This window comes from Rhinolophus hipposideros, assembly GCF_964194185.1.
Source record: "Rhinolophus hipposideros genome assembly, chromosome: 23".
NCBI classification, from domain to species: domain Eukaryota; kingdom Metazoa; phylum Chordata; class Mammalia; order Chiroptera; family Rhinolophidae; genus Rhinolophus; species Rhinolophus hipposideros.
The window spans coordinates 10,116,197-10,133,407 of record NC_138069.1 but is presented as its reverse complement, the minus strand read 5'-3'; the positions used below and the strand labels follow the sequence as shown (position 1 = coordinate 10,133,407).

Sequence of the window (17,211 nt, the reverse complement as noted above, 5' to 3'; positions counted from 1 at the left end):
CACCCGGCTTAGTTCAGTACCCATCTGACACCCTACATCGAAGAGTCACTTACTTTTAACTCAGCCAATTTATCAATATAAACTTGCTTTGGCTGGTCTTCTCCATCCTCATACAACCAATTTTCAGTATCTTCTAGTTTCAAGGTAAAACTGTTACGATCCTGAAGATGAAGAAAATACTGTAATTAGGTCAATCCAAAATCAGTTGGTTCACCAGTGGCGTCACAGGCACAGACTTCGATTTATCTGGATTTGCTTTAAAATACAGGGGAAGAGAGAGATGGGGAGGATAGAAAACAAGACTAGCAGAATGTTATCCTGCTCGATTAGGTACGGGGGGTTTTAATATATTATTCTCTCTGCTGTAAGGGATGTTTGGGTATGTTTTTAAATTTCAGAATTAAACACTGCATTTAAAAATCAGTACATTAAAATAAACACCAGGGAAAAGTGAGCTGATTTAAAGGAAGATATTAGGTCAATAATGGTAAACAAGTGTATCAAAAAGTGATGCAAAGACTATCCTTAGAAAACACTCCACTAATAAAGAAATACAAAACGATAGCCCCCAAAAGGTACACTTTAATCATTTCACTGTGTGCCTACAGACACAGCCTTCCCTGCTAACACACTTCCGGCTATTCCCAGAAGACACCTTAGTAGGTAAGCACATTGTGGTACATACTTACATCTTCACTCACAAACTTCTCATATTCACCACTAAGCTTGTCTCTCATTTCATACACATATTCTTCTACTGCGTTCTTAGCATCATTTCTCTCCTTTTCCAGCTTATCCTGCATAATCATCTTACCCTGAAAACAGTATGAATCAGTTAGACATTTGGACAACCGAGACGATTTCTTCTTCAGTATTAGAAGATGTGGTGAGAGACCTGACGGACAACAGTGAACTCACTAACTGAGCTCTGAGGTCCCAGGCCTTGCGTCACTCACCGTAACAAGTTACATACTGACTAGCAGCAGGGGAGGGGACAAACAAAACAGCGCTACAATGAATGTTATGTCACCTCTCCCACCATCAACTTCCAGGACCAACAACCGTAAACATCCCAATCTCTAGTGAACATACTCACACACCCAAACGTGAACACCGACAATGTCAAAGACCTCGTAACAGACCTTAGCAATAGACGTAGTATCACTATGAAAGAATTCGGCTTTATAAGGGATCTATTAAATTTGTCCTTGCAGTATCTGAAAATCTGAAATTATTTTTTCTCAAACAGAAAACAACCAAAAATGTGTAACGATCACTAGACATAGTTTGAACAATGTCAATTAATTCGTCAGCTTGTTGTTCTATGAGACTTGAGATAACCACCTCATTTTCAATGTACAAGTTGAGCATCTCTCGGTCTATCTGCCATAATAGCTGATTCTCAATTGGCAGGTCCACCGTACTGGTCTTCACTTTTGCCTTCTTGGCTTGAGGTGGCTGATCCATCTTTTTGTCTTTTGATCCAGCTTGAGAGGTCTAAAATAAAAGAAAGCATTAAGAACAAACACATAAGCAGACTATCTTAAACTTCTGAATGGGTCACATTTCAAAAGCCATTTTTGCTTATTTGTTTTCTGATGATCTAAATAACGTAGGACTATTTCTTATAATACCTGAAAAGTTAAAAATATAAATATTACAAAACTAGTCAAATCCATAGTGGTTGCCAGGGGCCACGGGGAAGAGGGATGAAGAAATAGGGGGCTGTTGTTTAAAACAGACAGTTTCGATCTGGCAAGATGAAAAAATTCTGGAGATTAGTTGGTGGCACCACAATGAGAATAACACACTTATCACTACTGAACGGGAGGGAGGGAGGGAGGGAGGGAGGGAGGGAGGCACTAACAACCTCCCATAAATCCACAATCAACATATAATCACTATAAAATCTCTTATTTTCTTCCACTCTTATCTAAACATAGAGACATGCGTAGGAAATTAGTGAGGCAAGGGTATGAAATTTTTGTGATCAGAGACATTATCAATATGACTTCCAGAATGTCTGCACCTAGTTACATTCTCACAAGAAATAAGAGAACCTATTCTACTGCAGGCCAAAACAGGAATTCATCTACCATCATGTCACTATTATTTTCTCTGAGTCAATAACCTTTTTTCATATGCTATAAACCATACTTATTTTTTCAAACTGCCTAGACATATTTCATCTACCATTCTTTTAGGATTTTAGTGACTTTTTCCCCCCTCAAGTGACTGACTATTCTGATTTTTCTAATTTTATATTATTTGTCTGTACAAGTTTTTACTGTCCAATTTATCCATCTTTTCCTCTGGGATTACTTTCCTTGCTTTTCTACTTTGAAAAACCCTCCCTGATCCACAGATTAGAAAAATATTCATTCAAGTTGTTTTTACGTTTGACTTGCAAATTCATCTGGAATTCAATTTGCTCTGTGATGTGAGACAAGATTTCAAAGTCATTTCCCCACCTCCTACCCAAGTAACTTATGTCAATTGCTGAAATTTATACATCATTTGTATTTTGTTTCCCTTACAAATGGAACATACTGTGAAAGGCGCCAGTTTCCAAGCCACCTCATGGAAGAAGTCTCAGTAACAACCCCTCTGAAACTTCTCACAGCTCCTTTGACACGGGGGAAGGAGGGGGGGGGCCGGTTGCACCTCTCCTTTCTCCTCCTCCCCCCATCCTCCACAAACACACACACAGACTAAGTACTTCTCTCTCCACTGCCCCCAACCCAGCCAATAACATGAAGGCCTGTAGTAGACTAAAGCATGTGTGAGATGATTTCTTCTGTCCACTGTCTTTTTTTACAATTATTTATGCAGCTAAAGGAAAGTAATTAAAACGTGTTAACTGATATGAAAATGATTAAGACTTAAGTCACCTTAAGGCTCTGCCAAACTTTTTTAAATGCCACAATCAGAAATACCTAAGGTGAGATCATATATTGCAATGTCATAAATAGCTTGAAAGGAAAGGTGTTTTCAATGCTGACAACAAAGTTAAATATGAAAACTCAAAAGTTAGAATTAAACAATGGGAATCTTAGGTATTCATTTAAATAAATGCTTGAGTAAATATATTACTTATATTATTTACAAGATGTACTTAAATACGTTGTTATTTTAAAAATATCTTTTGACAAAAAAACCAATTTCAGAGAGCTGACAAAATCTGAAAGAATTATCTCATTGTTTATTGGTAAAGAACAGGTAGGATGGCTATTGGTAACAGCCATTCAGAAACCGGAACGAACTAATCTCTAGTCTAATAAAACTAGGGCTTCTGAAAAAAAAAAAACAAAAAAAAAACTAGGGCTTCTGTGAGCTTTCTTCTCATACATTGACCAGAACAGAGTTCAAAGATCATCTTACCAAACGTACTTTCCTAACATACAAAATTTTGCTTACAAACTATTCAAATACATGAAAGAACTCCTAATATAATTACCTTCTTAAGACAGAGTATAAACGAAGCCAAAACCATGTTATGCAATGGGGCTGTAATTCATCCTTCTCTCAAATATAACTTAGACATACCTCCATTTCTTCAGACTCTGCCTTATTTTCTGCTGGTGTCTGCTGCTGTTGCTCTTCAACATGAGGTTCTTCTTGGTCCACTTGCATCTTCTGAAAAACAGGTCACATCAAATCCTGAAACTAGTTAATACTAGTGAAAGACTAAACCTTCATGACACGACAAAATATGGTATCTAATTCTTGCTGAATTACCAGCCATCAGAAGACCAAGAGTCCAGCCGTGATACAAATGTTAATCTAGAACACAGAAGTCTTTCTCTCTGGATCTCGGTTACTATACTTGTACACTGGAGATAACACCTGCCCTGCTCTACCCATATCTAAACAAGAGTAGCTGTTGAATTGCTTTATAAACCATAAAGTACTCATAATACACAGTATGGCATTATTTAACACAATATCATCTGAAGAGAGCATGAGTTTCTCCAAGCTTCCTCATGAGTAAATTTCTCTAACGTTAACTTCAAGCAGTTTTTAAATCAGCCTTCTTTCCCCCCCCCCTTTCTTCCGCCTCATCCCCCCACTCCGGTTCAAGCTGTTGTTTCTCAGTCTAGTTGTGTAGGACACAGCTCCCTGGCCCATGCTGGAATTACGAGCCTTGCGCTCCCCCCGGCTGAGGCAGTCAGTCGCCAGTCATCGGTTGGCCGCTCACAGCAGCTCTCAGCAGCTGCCAGCCACTCACGCCAACCTCCAGCTGCTCACAGCAGCCCAGCTCCAGGGAGAGACGTTGTTCACAATCTTAGCTTTAGAGGGCGCAGCTCACGGGCCCATGTGGGAATTGAACCCGCAACCTCAGCGTTAGGAGCATGGCACTCCAACCACCTGAGCCACCAGGCTGGCCCTAGATCAGCCTTTTCATCCTCAAAAGTACAACCACTGCATGCACTGGGGGAGGTGAACACCTTGAGAATTCTGTTAAAAGGCCAAAGCCTGGCAATAATGAAAAAGAAAGAAGTTTGTGGAGATCCTGAATCAGTGGTTTTCAATGCCTGCAGCACAACAGAATGACCTCAAAGGCTTTTAAAATTACGGATGCCTGAGCCCTAGCTCAGGCCAACCCAAATTTCTAGGGATGAGGCCCAGACGTTTGCAGTTTTATAAAGCCTTAATTTTGATGCACAATAAAGACAACTCTGTGCATGACTCCAACAAACTGAGTGTATAGTCTATTATACTATTTGTGATAATAATCAACTGAGACTCCTAACATCCTTCGGTAATCAAAAAGAAGCAGGAAGAACTCAAATTGAGAAGTACATGGTCTAAAGGAAGGAGCCAACTATGTTCCATTTCTACATCGATTCTGCATAAAGACTGTCTGCTAGTTCACCCATGCTGAGGAAAGAGGACGAATACAAACCCACACTCAACAGCTGTCTCAATGTTCCTCTCTTTCACCCAGTCTTATTTGCTAGAATTTCTAGAAAAGTCACCTCTGGGCCATCATAAATGGTATAAAATGTCCAGATTACCTCTTCTTCTTTTGCATTCTGATCTGTTTCCATTGGTTCCTCATTTTCCTCGAACTTCTGCACTTCCACTAGAGATGCACTGGACACACTGAAAATGCCATGGATATTTACTCGAACCTTGACTTTCACTTTTGAACTGGAGCCATCAGACTGAGGAGTGACTTTCTGAACTGAAAACTGAGCTAGGAACATATGAAAGACAAAAAAGAACAAATAATCTGAGAGGAGGAATTCAAACATGAATGTAGGCCCAAATGGCCAGGTTACGTCCACATCTCAGAGACAAGTCAGTAACACGACACCCCAAATAAGCAAAGTGGGTACTTAGAATCTTACTAAATCATCAGATTTTTCCTTTCTCTTTCACTTACAGTCAAACTCTTATCTTCTCCCAATTAAGAACTCAAATATATCCTAACTCTGCAAACATTTCTTTCCCACCAGTCCCTTATTCATCTTTATATGCTACTGCCAGATAAATACCTAAAACAATTTGTCACATTCTCCTCTACTGGAAAAAAACCCCAATGATTCCATAGTGCTTTTCTGTGTTGTCGAGAAATTGCCATTTCCAGATTCAGTTACTAAACCAACGTTTTACTTATGTTTTTTAATTCACAAAACTCTGCAAAGCATGAATTATCATCTTTATTCCTGTTTTACAAGTGAGGAAAGACTAGATTAGCTTTCCACACCTTCTAGGACCATTCAGGATATTCCTAATACTTTACCCATGTATTCAAGGTCTATAATTACCCTAGACGTAGGTTCTCTCTCCTCAACTGGCACTATTTCCAGATTGTAAGTTTCTCAGAGTCTTCAAAGATTCTAGACAACACGGCTTCATAACTTATTGATATCACAATTTACTAATAATTTTCTGTGTACATCTTACAACTCTACGTTAGGGTCAAAATGGAATTTATCCTTTCAGGACCTAGCACCCCGTGCTGCACAAGGTAAGCCCACACAGATGCATGACCTAAGGAATACAGCCCCTATAGCAGGGGAGCCAATTAAACCATGATCATCCATACTCTTTCTGAACCTGGTAACAAGTCTAGAAGACAGTGTTTTGGTGCTCTAAAATACCCAAATTACTCACTCTGCTTATCCCAGTTCTCCCAAGTATATACATATATATATATTTTTTTTAAATCCCCAATTCTTCACTTACCTATTGCAGGATCTGGATAGGGCAAATCCTGAGAAGACCTATAATAGGCCTCAAGAGTGAAAGGTTCCTTTCTATAAAATGTGAGTACTTTAGAGAAAGGAGCAGCATGATTTTTTGGAAAGACTTCACAGTCACTGAATGGAGAAAAAAGACACACAAATTTAGGGTATTTCTAACATTTTGCACATGTGTTCTAGGTTTGTAATTATTGGACAACTTTAGTTATTCTTCTCAACTGGCATCATTTCCAGATTATACGAGTTTCCAAAAACAAAATACACACAGTTTTTTAAATATATATATATATTTCAATCAGCACAAAAAGGCACCACTTAAGCAGGATCAAGTATAGGAAACTAAATAAGGACACAAATTTATTCTGTTGACTAAAATAACTCATCGTTTCGCTTCATGCATTGTAACAAAATGTTACAGATTTGTATTAAGTGGAAACGGAGGTCAATATTTTACTCAAACTTAACTCTGAACTATCTTTAAGTATAAAAATGGTTAATAAATACTATTACCTTGACCCTTCTTCAGCTGGAGAATTCCATCTCAGAGATATTGGATATGGTACTGCATCAGTGATAGAAAATTCTCTGACTTTGAAAGCAGGCGATAAGATTGCACACTAGAATAATAATTTTTAAAAATTCCATTTGACAAATATAAACATTATGAACTGACATCACAAAATCTATAAAAAATGACTTCAGAAGGACAACCTCAATAGTTTTCAAGTATCTACATCAATAATTTACTGGTGTCTGAATAAGCAGGTTTACAAACCTCTATCATTTGTCAAATTACTTATATAATCTAACTGTTACATAACTTTTTTCCATTTACCCCAACCTTTACTTAATTGATATACAATGCTACTTCATATATAGACAATAGGTAATATGCCAAATTCTAGCAGTACTTCAGGCTTACCTATCTCTAGTCAATTCATTTTATTACGTTATAGCATACAATTCCATTTATGAACGCCACCTCTGAAATTCGTTTAAAAACAAAAGCTTCAGAATCTTAACCTCAGGTTATTAGCTGGAGACATAAAACCACAACCATCTGTCACAATGACCTGTAAGTGGCTACCTGTGGAAGAAAGAAAACGCACCTGCAATGCACAGCCGCGAGTGACAGCTTCATCAGCATTTAGTGTGGTACTGAGTTCTTTACCAAAAAACTTGCTGATCTTCTCTTTTACTGCAGGGATTCGTGTTGCACCACCAACTATCTCCACTGCATAAATGTCTTCTTTCTTTAACTCTATTTTAAAGTGATTAGATTACACATTTAAAGAATTTTTAAATTAGCGTTTTGCAGTCAAATAAAAGCAATGCAACATCTTACCACAGCAAAACACCTCACAAATGTGTAACACACCACACCATTCCTCCCCCCATCCACCACGGCATGCAGGCAAACAGTGCTCACACACATGGATGTAGGGCATCTGGAAACAGGTATGTTTTGATGTTCAAAATAATGGGGGCAAGATAGCACAATGATACTGGGATTTAGGAGGTGAGGGTCAGGAATACTCAATGCCCTACAATCTCTCAGAGTCCCACACAAAGAGTTGTTAGAACATGAATACTTAAGCTAGCAGTAAGGAAGGCAGCAGGGCCTTGAGATACTGGATTACCCCGACACGTCACGAAAGGAAAGAGGTTTTCAGATGCGTATCTCGCCACTCCATCCAGAGCATAATAAGCATAGTCCAGGTTATAACACATGTATAATCTCCTCACAGCAGAAGGAAAGAAGGTACACACGAAGGCTCTGCTGTCACTCATAAAATAACTCTTCATACCACCTAGTCTCCTGGTCACATTTTACGTAATAATCACTGACAACTTGTTGAGAAAGGCTATTTAAAGAAACGGGCTGTCCCAGTGTGGAAAGAACAGGCCGGTTTGCCATAATCACTGTGATTTAAGAGCTGAGCCTCTGTCAAGCTGACAGTACTTCTCTACAGTCTGAAATAGTTAGCAACCAACACAACAGTGGACTCAAGGTAAACGTTCGTCCGGGGTTTAGGGAAAATCAGTAATATATTCCTAAATCAAACTTCTACCTTTTAGCCTGAGATTAAAAAAGTATCCTGTTAAAGTAAGAATGTGATTATCATATCCTCCCTTTGCTCTATTTGTCATTCAGCAAACAAAAGATTCACTGACATGCGTCCTGTTTGGGAGACCACCTCAGGGATGCTGTGGATACCTGATCATGGCATTGGACACCAGAGGCTGGACATTAATGAATGCCAACTATAATTTTATATATATAATGTGATGGTTCGGTGTGGGGTCGGAGGGATGGTGGATGGGGGGAGGGGTGTTCACAGTGTGAGGGATATGGATGATGAACGTCTAAGTATTACCTTGTTTTGTACACCTGAAACTAATAAATAAATAAATTTATGAAAAAAAAAAAAAAAAAAAAAAAAAAAAAAAAGATTCACTGACAGAAAAGCCTACAAGACAACTACAGCAGCACTGCAAAAAACAAACTTTACCACAATAACATAAATGAAAAGTTTATATCCATCTTTGATTCTGAATTAGGTTTCTTGGGAAAACTCTTAGATTTCCTTGGACACAATTATCAAAGATTACTTGTGGGAGTGGAGGCCACTCCAAAAGGAAGATATAAAGAAGCTTAATATAGCACTCAAGTAATTCATAATGAAAATCTGTATAACTGGGGGGAAAAAAGTAATAAACATTTCCAAAACGTGTAAGACACACAAACAGTTCAATCACATAAATACTTACTGGTTTGTTCCAAAACACTACGAAGTGGTGGCTCCACTCTGGCTAAGAGGTCATCACACATCTCCAGAAATTTGCCTCTGTGAAAAAAACAACAAAAAGTTAAATCACATTCCAGTTTTACGTGGAATGGATGGCTATAAACAAACCAACAGGTAATCAAAAAAAAAATAAGGCAGATAATACCAAGTATTAGCAAGGATATAGAAAAACTGGATCCCATATATTCCTGGTGAGACTATAAAATGGTGTAGCCACTTTGGAAAAGAGTTTGACAATTCCTCAAAATTTAAACTTAGTTATCATATGACCCAGCAATTCTACTCTAGGTATGTATCAAAAAGAATTAAAAACATACGACCACACCAAAACTTGCACATGAATGTTCACAATAGCATTATTCATTCATAAATAGCCGAAGACAGGAAAGAAAAAAAAAAACCCTTAAGTCCATCAAGTGTATTCAGCAACAGAAAGGAACGAATACAATAAAAGGGACTGATACACGTTCAAACACAGATAAACTTTTGAAACATTAGGCTAGGTACACGAAGCCAATCAAAAAAAACACACATATGACTCCATTTATATGAAATGTTCAGAATAGGTAAATCCAGAGAGACAGAGTAGATTAATGGCCACTTAGGGTTGGGGGAGGAAGGAGAGATAGGGAAAAACAGCTAACAGGTACAGTTTCTTTTTTCTTTAATTAATACATTTTTTTTTTTAGTATATATGCTGCCGAAGCGAGCACCAATACATTTTTTTTTTAGATCAGTTTTAGGTTTACAGAGAAATAAACAGAAAAGTACAAAGAATTCCCCTATGTCCCTCAGCCCCCGCCTCCAGTTCCCCTATTGACATCATGCATGAGTATGATACATTCTAACAACTAATGAGCCAATACTGATACACACCATTACAGTATCACAGGGATACTGTATTTTGCTGTGTATAATGTGCTCCCGTGTACAATGCACACTTGTGTTTTTGGCCCAAATTTTCAGGGATATGGAAGTAGTATTACCATGTATAATGCACACCTTTATTTTTCCCTCACAAATTTGGGCAAAAAAGTACGCATTATACACAGCAAAACACGGTAGTTTCACTGCCCTAAAAACCCTCTTATTCATCCTTCCCTCCGCTGAACCATTGCCAACCACTGATCTTTTTACTGTCTCTATAGCTTGGCTTTTCCAGAAAATCATATAGTTGCAATCATACAGTATGTAGCCTTTTCAAACTGGCTTCTTTTACTTAGAAATATGCATATACGGTTCCTCCATTCCTTCCACGGCTTGACAGCTCATTTAGGGGTTCTTTATGAGGTGATGAAAATATTTTAAATATTGGATTGTGGTGATAGCCGCACCATTCTGCGAACATACTAAAAACCACTAAAGCATAAACATTTTAAAAAGGTCACTTTTATGAGTTACATCTCAATAAAAAGAAAAATTAGAGGTGTAGAACATACCTACCAGAATGGCAAAAATTCAAGACCACTAATACCAATACTGGTGAGAATGAGTAGCAACCAAAACTCTTACATATTACCAGGGGTGTGAAATGACAGTTCAATTCCTAATAGCAAGCAATTCCTCAAATCTAAACACAGAATTAGCACAGGGCCTAGCAAGTCCACTCCTAGGTCTATATGTACCCACATGAACTGAAAACAAGAGACGCAGACAAATACTTGTTCATGAATGTTCACAGCAGCATTACTCACAATAGCTAAAAGGTAGAAACAGCCCAAATGTCCATCAACTGATGAATGGATAAGTAAAAATATGGTATATCCACATACAAATGAAGCATTATTTGCCATAAAAAGCAATCAAGTAACTAATACATGCTACAATGTGGATGAACCTAGAAAATATTATGTTAAGCAAAAAAAGCTAGACAAAAAAGAAGCCAAACACATATTGTATGATTCCATTTATATGAAATATCCAGAATAGGTAAATCCAAAGATAAAAATAGATTGGTGGTTGCCAGGGGGCAGAGGTAAGAGGAAATGGAAAGTAACTGCTTGATGGGTCTGTTTTGGGGTGATGAAAATGCTTTGTCACTAGACAGAGGTAGTCATGACACAACTGAATGTACTAAATGCCCCTGAACTGTTCACTTTAAATTGGTATAAGAATTTTACCTCATTTTTTTTTTAAAAAAAGAAATTAGACAAAATGCTATTCAGAAATAAAGCATCTAATTTCATTAGTTTAAAAAACAAAAAAGACTGCTAATGAGCATTAAAGACTAAATGAAGGCTACAAAACAGAGTAATAGCGTGTGCCCTGACAATGTAGATACAATTGTTTTACAAAAAAGCAGCACACAGCTAATTAGTTATTTTCCGTTTTTTAAAAATATAACAAGTATCTATTTGGCTTTCATAATCACATAACATTCCACTAACAATTTCTGAAACACATACTGGTAAGCCTCTACACCCTAACCCCCTAACACATAAAACACACAAAACTGCTACTTAATAAAAATGAAAACCGTCCCTTTCAAGCAGGGGGAAAGGTTACTACGAATTTGGTTACTAGGCACAAGCAATTCAAATCAGGCCACACTTCCCTAAACAAGCCATCAGTCTTGCCTGAATTCTACCAATATAGTTCACATCCTAAAGGACATCTCACTCTCACCATCCAAGCAACCCAACCAGACAACAGTAACATTCTGGGTGTTTCTAAGGACAGCCCTGAAACCTCAATTACCCAGAATTCTTGTAGCACTGTACAAAAAGAGCTGTGTTCAAGTGACCGTGAACTACCCAAAAACACCATTTTATGAATCAATGACTAAATCAAAGTCAACATAATTCTGCATTAAAGCACTTTGGCCTGATTTTATGAAAACTGGTAATCACATATAATTCATGCACATGTAAAGAACTACCCATTTCCTAGAATATTCAATTAATCAGAATAAAAACATTAGTCTATATTATTTGAATAACCAAACCCAACCTTCACATACAAAGCAGGTTCCTGAATGGTCTCTAATTTTTACCTGTAGAACTGAAATTATAACAACCGTGATGATTTCCATAATTGGCTAATTAAGGCTAATACCAAGTGGAGAAAAATCACAGTTCAGTTTAACATCAAAATATTATTATAGTTACCTATTCATAGTTCCAGAGACATCAACATCATTCATAAAACATTCGATGCTCAAAGGCAGATCTGAAGCATTTGCACTCATCAATTTCTTGAGTTTCTCACACTCCTGAGACAGCCGTAATAAAGCACGGATTTTGGACTTTATGTCTAGCTTGTATTTCTTTCCAAATTCTTCACAGAAGTGATTTACTAATACCTCATCAAATTTTCTGCCTCCCAGTGTTGTGTCAAATGCAGTGGCCAGAACCTTAGGAAAAAAGGTAATTCAAAAATAAACCAATCAATTTAAAATTTTATCACGAGATAGATTTAATTGGTAAAGTGTAATAAACAAGGGGGGAGATATTAAGGTTGAAATAGGGCCATGTGCATGTGTCATTTAATCATTGCTACAACCACTGTGAAAAGAGACATTGTAACTCCCATTTACCGTTGATGCTACAAACCCAGACAGATCAGACAATCTGCAGGTCACAAAGCTAGTCGACAGTAGAAGTGAAATTAAAAACCCAGTCTCCTCAAAACGCCACGCCCTCTCCACCAAACTGATTCCAAACAGCCATTACATACCAAAGGCCAAATATACCAACATGTAACGCACACCATTCCAGTCTTATCACTATGAATAATACCAAAGGCCTAGCTAGCTCTATGCAGTTTACTACCAGGAAGGATGCTAAAAAAGCCTTTTACTCCCAGCAATTTGTTTCTACTTAACAGGGAAGTCTAATTAGCTTGGGTTATCCATTTTCCACATCTCTAGCAGATTAGAAGCAAACTAAAATCTAATCAGATCCAATAATAGATTAAATCGTGATGACACCCTTATGAAGGAATAAAATCAATAAAAACAATCTCTTCTAAAAATGCTAAATGTCATAGGGAAATAATCTGATTATGTTAGCTGAAGAAAAAGAAAAACAGGACACAGAACTAAATATGGTGTGATTCTAATTTTGTTTTCTTAAAAGACTAGAATGAAACACACCAAACTACTAAGAATAGTAAGATTATATTATTTCTTTACACATAAATGTTTTCCAAGTTTGGGGATATTTTTATAATGAGTATTTTTATAATTAAATTTTAATTATATTAGGAAAACTGACATGTGACAGCTGACAGTGAAGGATAATTTACAAAAAAAAGCAGATTACCACTAAGCCAAGACTAAATTATGACCTGTATCTTCTGTTTAAAAGGTAATAGAATTTCAGAAATTGTATTAGTAATCAAAGTAAAGTTTAAACACTGAGAATTACACTTCATCCAGCATTTATATCTGTTAAAAATCAAAAACTTATTTCCCTACCATCCCAAAGATTTGCTTTCTTTGTATTTAAAGAAAACCTACAAACAACATAAGCTAGAATATAAAGTAGAACCAAGCTGAGTTTCCAGAGAAACAAGACTATAACTAATTGTCTCAAAATGCCCTCCAAACCTAAAAAATACTTATTTGGGGATAAATAGTCCCCTACCCACCAATCCCCAAATTGAGGGGAGAAAGCCACTTTAGACCTTGGCACCAAGAACACTGATACATAACCCTAATAATTAAACTCTCCAACAATATCCTTGGTTCGTAAGCAAATTCTAGATAGGATCACCACGCTAGAGAGCTGCTTCTATATCCCACTATGGAACTAGCACATACCAGAAAATTCAAATGTGACAGTGATCCCCCTCTGGCCCCCTCTCGCCTTTAACCCTTCTAGTCTTCTCTGTGGACAAAACTGCTTTCTCCAGAGGTCTAAGCTTTCCAGAAATCTAGATTATCATTCCTAGTCTGGTTTCTTTAGGCCATCCAAGTCTAGTCCCCCACCCTTTTTCCAGGACACTCAAAACTCTAAGAGCAAGAAGAGTATACATTTATCATAATCTCCTCAATCTTCAGTTTAAAACATCAAGGCACCATATGGTAAAGAATCCGTTAATAAGCTTGCAGGTAAGCATTATTTCCCCCACATTATAGATTAAGAAAAATAAGGCTCAGGAATCTTAAGAGCTTTTTCCTCAAGGCCTATGCTCTTTGCTTCACACCATGCCAACTCTTAATAAATTATTTTGGGCTTACAACTTCCACCCCACCCCTACATACCTGGTTTCTAGTTAAGATGGCTCACAGCCAAGTTTCCATTAATGAAACAAAATCCTTTAACCAATTATTTAAATTGTCTCTCACAAATTCCTAATTACCATACATTTCTAATACAGTCTTCCAGAAAACAATATACTTACTTTAAGTTTTCCTTTATTAAATGCACATACAGAAACTTGATAAGAAGAATGCCCCATGTCTATGAAAACAACATTTCTTGGTTTCTCTTCTAAGGCAGGAAGATCTTGCTTATAGATTCCATATGCAAGAGCAACTACATAAGAAAAAATTAAATTCAACATAATATTATCATCTAAGTAGTAAACTTAAATTCATTTAAGTACAAAATAACATTTTGAATATGGTGAATGGAGCTGTAACATACCCTATGTTTCACAAGGAATCAATTCTTTATAAGCTCTGCACTTATTTATTCATGAAGATCATTAACTTCAAAGAGTTAAATGCTGACATTCACTTAGGGTTGGGTTCCTTAACATTTCTAATTCCTATGATTTTCACAATTGTTCGCAAACCACTTCCCCCATTTTCCCAAACATATTTTCCCAGATTTCCATCTCAACATTCCCACATATCCTATCCCTGAGATGTTGCTTTACACCCCATTGCTCTGATTCTACTAGCCCATGAGTGGTAGAAAAGGCCAATTTTTAAACCAAAGCACTGCTCCAAACACACAAAAATATGATTTTTTTTCTCTCCCAAACAACCATGTGATTAAATGCCAACACTGAGTGCTATGAAGGTACAGAAAATGTACTGATCAGATGAATTCTTCAAATGTAACAGTGTTACCAAAAATACTAGGACACATAGGGGTAAGCACTCCAATCAAAATGAAGAACAAGAAACCCTAGGGTTTTAAGATTTCACAACCTTCAAGACTAATAAGCAAGTCAAAACTTGTAGTTAACAGCCCCTTACCTGCAGTAGTTTCATTCATCAGTCGCAGGCAATTGAGACCAGCAATCTGTGTAGCATCCATCACTGACCGTCTTTCTGCATCAGTATAGAAACAAGGAACCTACAAAAAAATTTGAAAGTTTACAGCATTAGAAAGATTCCTCATTTAAGATGCACCTGCCAAAAAAACAGTCAAATCCAGAAATACCCTCAAATACCTACAGCTATTTTTTTCTATATATAATCAAGAAGGTATTTCAAACCAGCAGGGAAAAGTTAGAAAATTCAGTAAGTAATGTTGGCAGATGGACAGCCAGCCATATAAAAAAAGTAAATAAAGTTGCATGCCAACTGCACACCTTATACCAAAGTACAGTTCAAATGAAAAGACTTAAATGTTTTAAAAAAACAACAACAACCAAGAGTACCAGAATGAAAGGAAGTTTTACCATCAGAATAGGAAAGGATTTTCTAAATATAACACAAAACCCAGAAGAAAAACGATGGGAGAGGATTAATACATTTGACTCATAAAAAAATTCTAATGACCAAATGGGGAAATATATTTGCAACTCATATCATAAAAATGCAAAGAGCTAGTCTAATGTATGAAGAACTACAAATCAAAATGAAAATTATAAACTCAAAATAAAAAGAGCAAAAAGTAACATTTTACAAAAAGGGAAATACAAAATGGCTCTTAATTTTACAATGTTCATCTTCACCTAAAGAGTAAAATATTAAAATCACACGTACTTTGATACCATTATTCTCCTATTAGAAATGAGCTAATACACCAATAAGCTGTGCTCGTGTGGCTATGGTCAAGTCAAATAAGCCCTCTCATACATTGCTGGTGGAAGCGTAAATTAGGAGGAATTCTTTAAAGGGCAATTAAAGAATAGCTGTTAAAATTACAAATACAGTATTTCTCCTTTATCCACTGGGGGGGGAGAGGGCTATATTCCAAGATCCCAGTGTATGCCTAGAACTACAGATAGTTCCGAACCCTAGATATACTGTTTTTTCCTATACATACATACCTACGATAAAGTTTCATTTATGAATTAGGTGCAGTAAGAGACAATAATACAACAGAGCAACTACAATACACCGTAATAAAAGTTATGTGAACGTGGTGTCTCAAAGTATCTTGTTGTACTGCACACACGGCGTAGACATACTGGACAAAGGGATGACTCACAGTCGGGCGGGACAGGGGACTCAGAATGGCACGCAATTGGTAACTTATGAATTGTTTATTCCTGGAATTTTCCATTTCACATATTCGGACTGTGCTTCACTGCGTGTAACTGAAACCAGGGAAAGGAAAACCGCAAACAAGGAGGCACTATTGTACACGTATCCTTTGTCCCAGCAACTGCACTTCTAGGAATTGAACTTATAAATCCTACAAACTTATAAGAACAAAATGGTATCTGTTCAAGTTGACTATTGCAGCATTCTTTACAATAAAAAAAATCAATTAAAAAAAAAACACGAAAAAAACTGGGTTGTCCAAAAACAGAGACTGGTTAAATAAGTACGCACATAACCTGGAGTACCTTGCAGCCACTGAAAGAAATGATGTACTCTTTTACTATTGGGGAACAAGTACAAGACACATTCTCTAAACGTGGGTAGAAGAAAAATGAAAGTTGAAAAAAAAACAACCTATACGTATTTGCTTCAGTACATAAAAACCTCTGGAAAGAGAGTAAAGTGGTAAAATTGGTAACCTTGGGAAGAAAAAACTACTCACTAGGTAGCAGAGGATGCAGAAGCTACCCATCCACCCTCCTTTTTGCACATTTCATTTTTGAACACTGGGGCTATTATTACCTTCCTAAAAAAATGTAAGTTTATGTTTTAACAATAATCCATTTATAAATAAAGCAAAACACACCCAGGCGCTATTTACACAGCCATCGGATATACCACTGGTACCAAGGGCTAGAGGAATGACCGCACAAAAGTTCACAAAGAGGCCAGAGACTGCTGCCCTCGGAAAGGGCAAGGCTGGCCCTTTCCTAGCAACAGTTCCCTAAGTTGACAGAAA

The 17,211-nt window shown here is 37.0% G+C and overlaps 1 protein-coding gene across 1 annotated transcript in view; it reads right to left on the bottom strand.

The window, feature by feature from the left end:
* Positions 1-17,211, bottom strand: part of HSPA4 (heat shock protein family A (Hsp70) member 4) — a 39,266-nt gene that overhangs the window by 5,647 nt on the left and 16,408 nt on the right. The window contains exons 5-16 of the mRNA XM_081034943.1: positions 15,174-15,273; positions 14,369-14,502; positions 12,130-12,374; positions 8,985-9,061; positions 7,322-7,473; positions 6,723-6,829; positions 6,196-6,329; positions 5,019-5,200; positions 3,547-3,636; positions 1,345-1,497; positions 690-815; positions 54-161 (exon numbers count right to left, since the gene is read on the bottom strand). Of these exons, the coding sequence (XP_080891069.1) occupies positions 54-161; positions 690-815; positions 1,345-1,497; positions 3,547-3,636; positions 5,019-5,200; positions 6,196-6,329; positions 6,723-6,829; positions 7,322-7,473; positions 8,985-9,061; positions 12,130-12,374; positions 14,369-14,502; positions 15,174-15,273 (1,608 nt within the window). The remainder of the gene's footprint in view (positions 1-53; positions 162-689; positions 816-1,344; positions 1,498-3,546; positions 3,637-5,018; positions 5,201-6,195; positions 6,330-6,722; positions 6,830-7,321; positions 7,474-8,984; positions 9,062-12,129; positions 12,375-14,368; positions 14,503-15,173; positions 15,274-17,211) is intronic.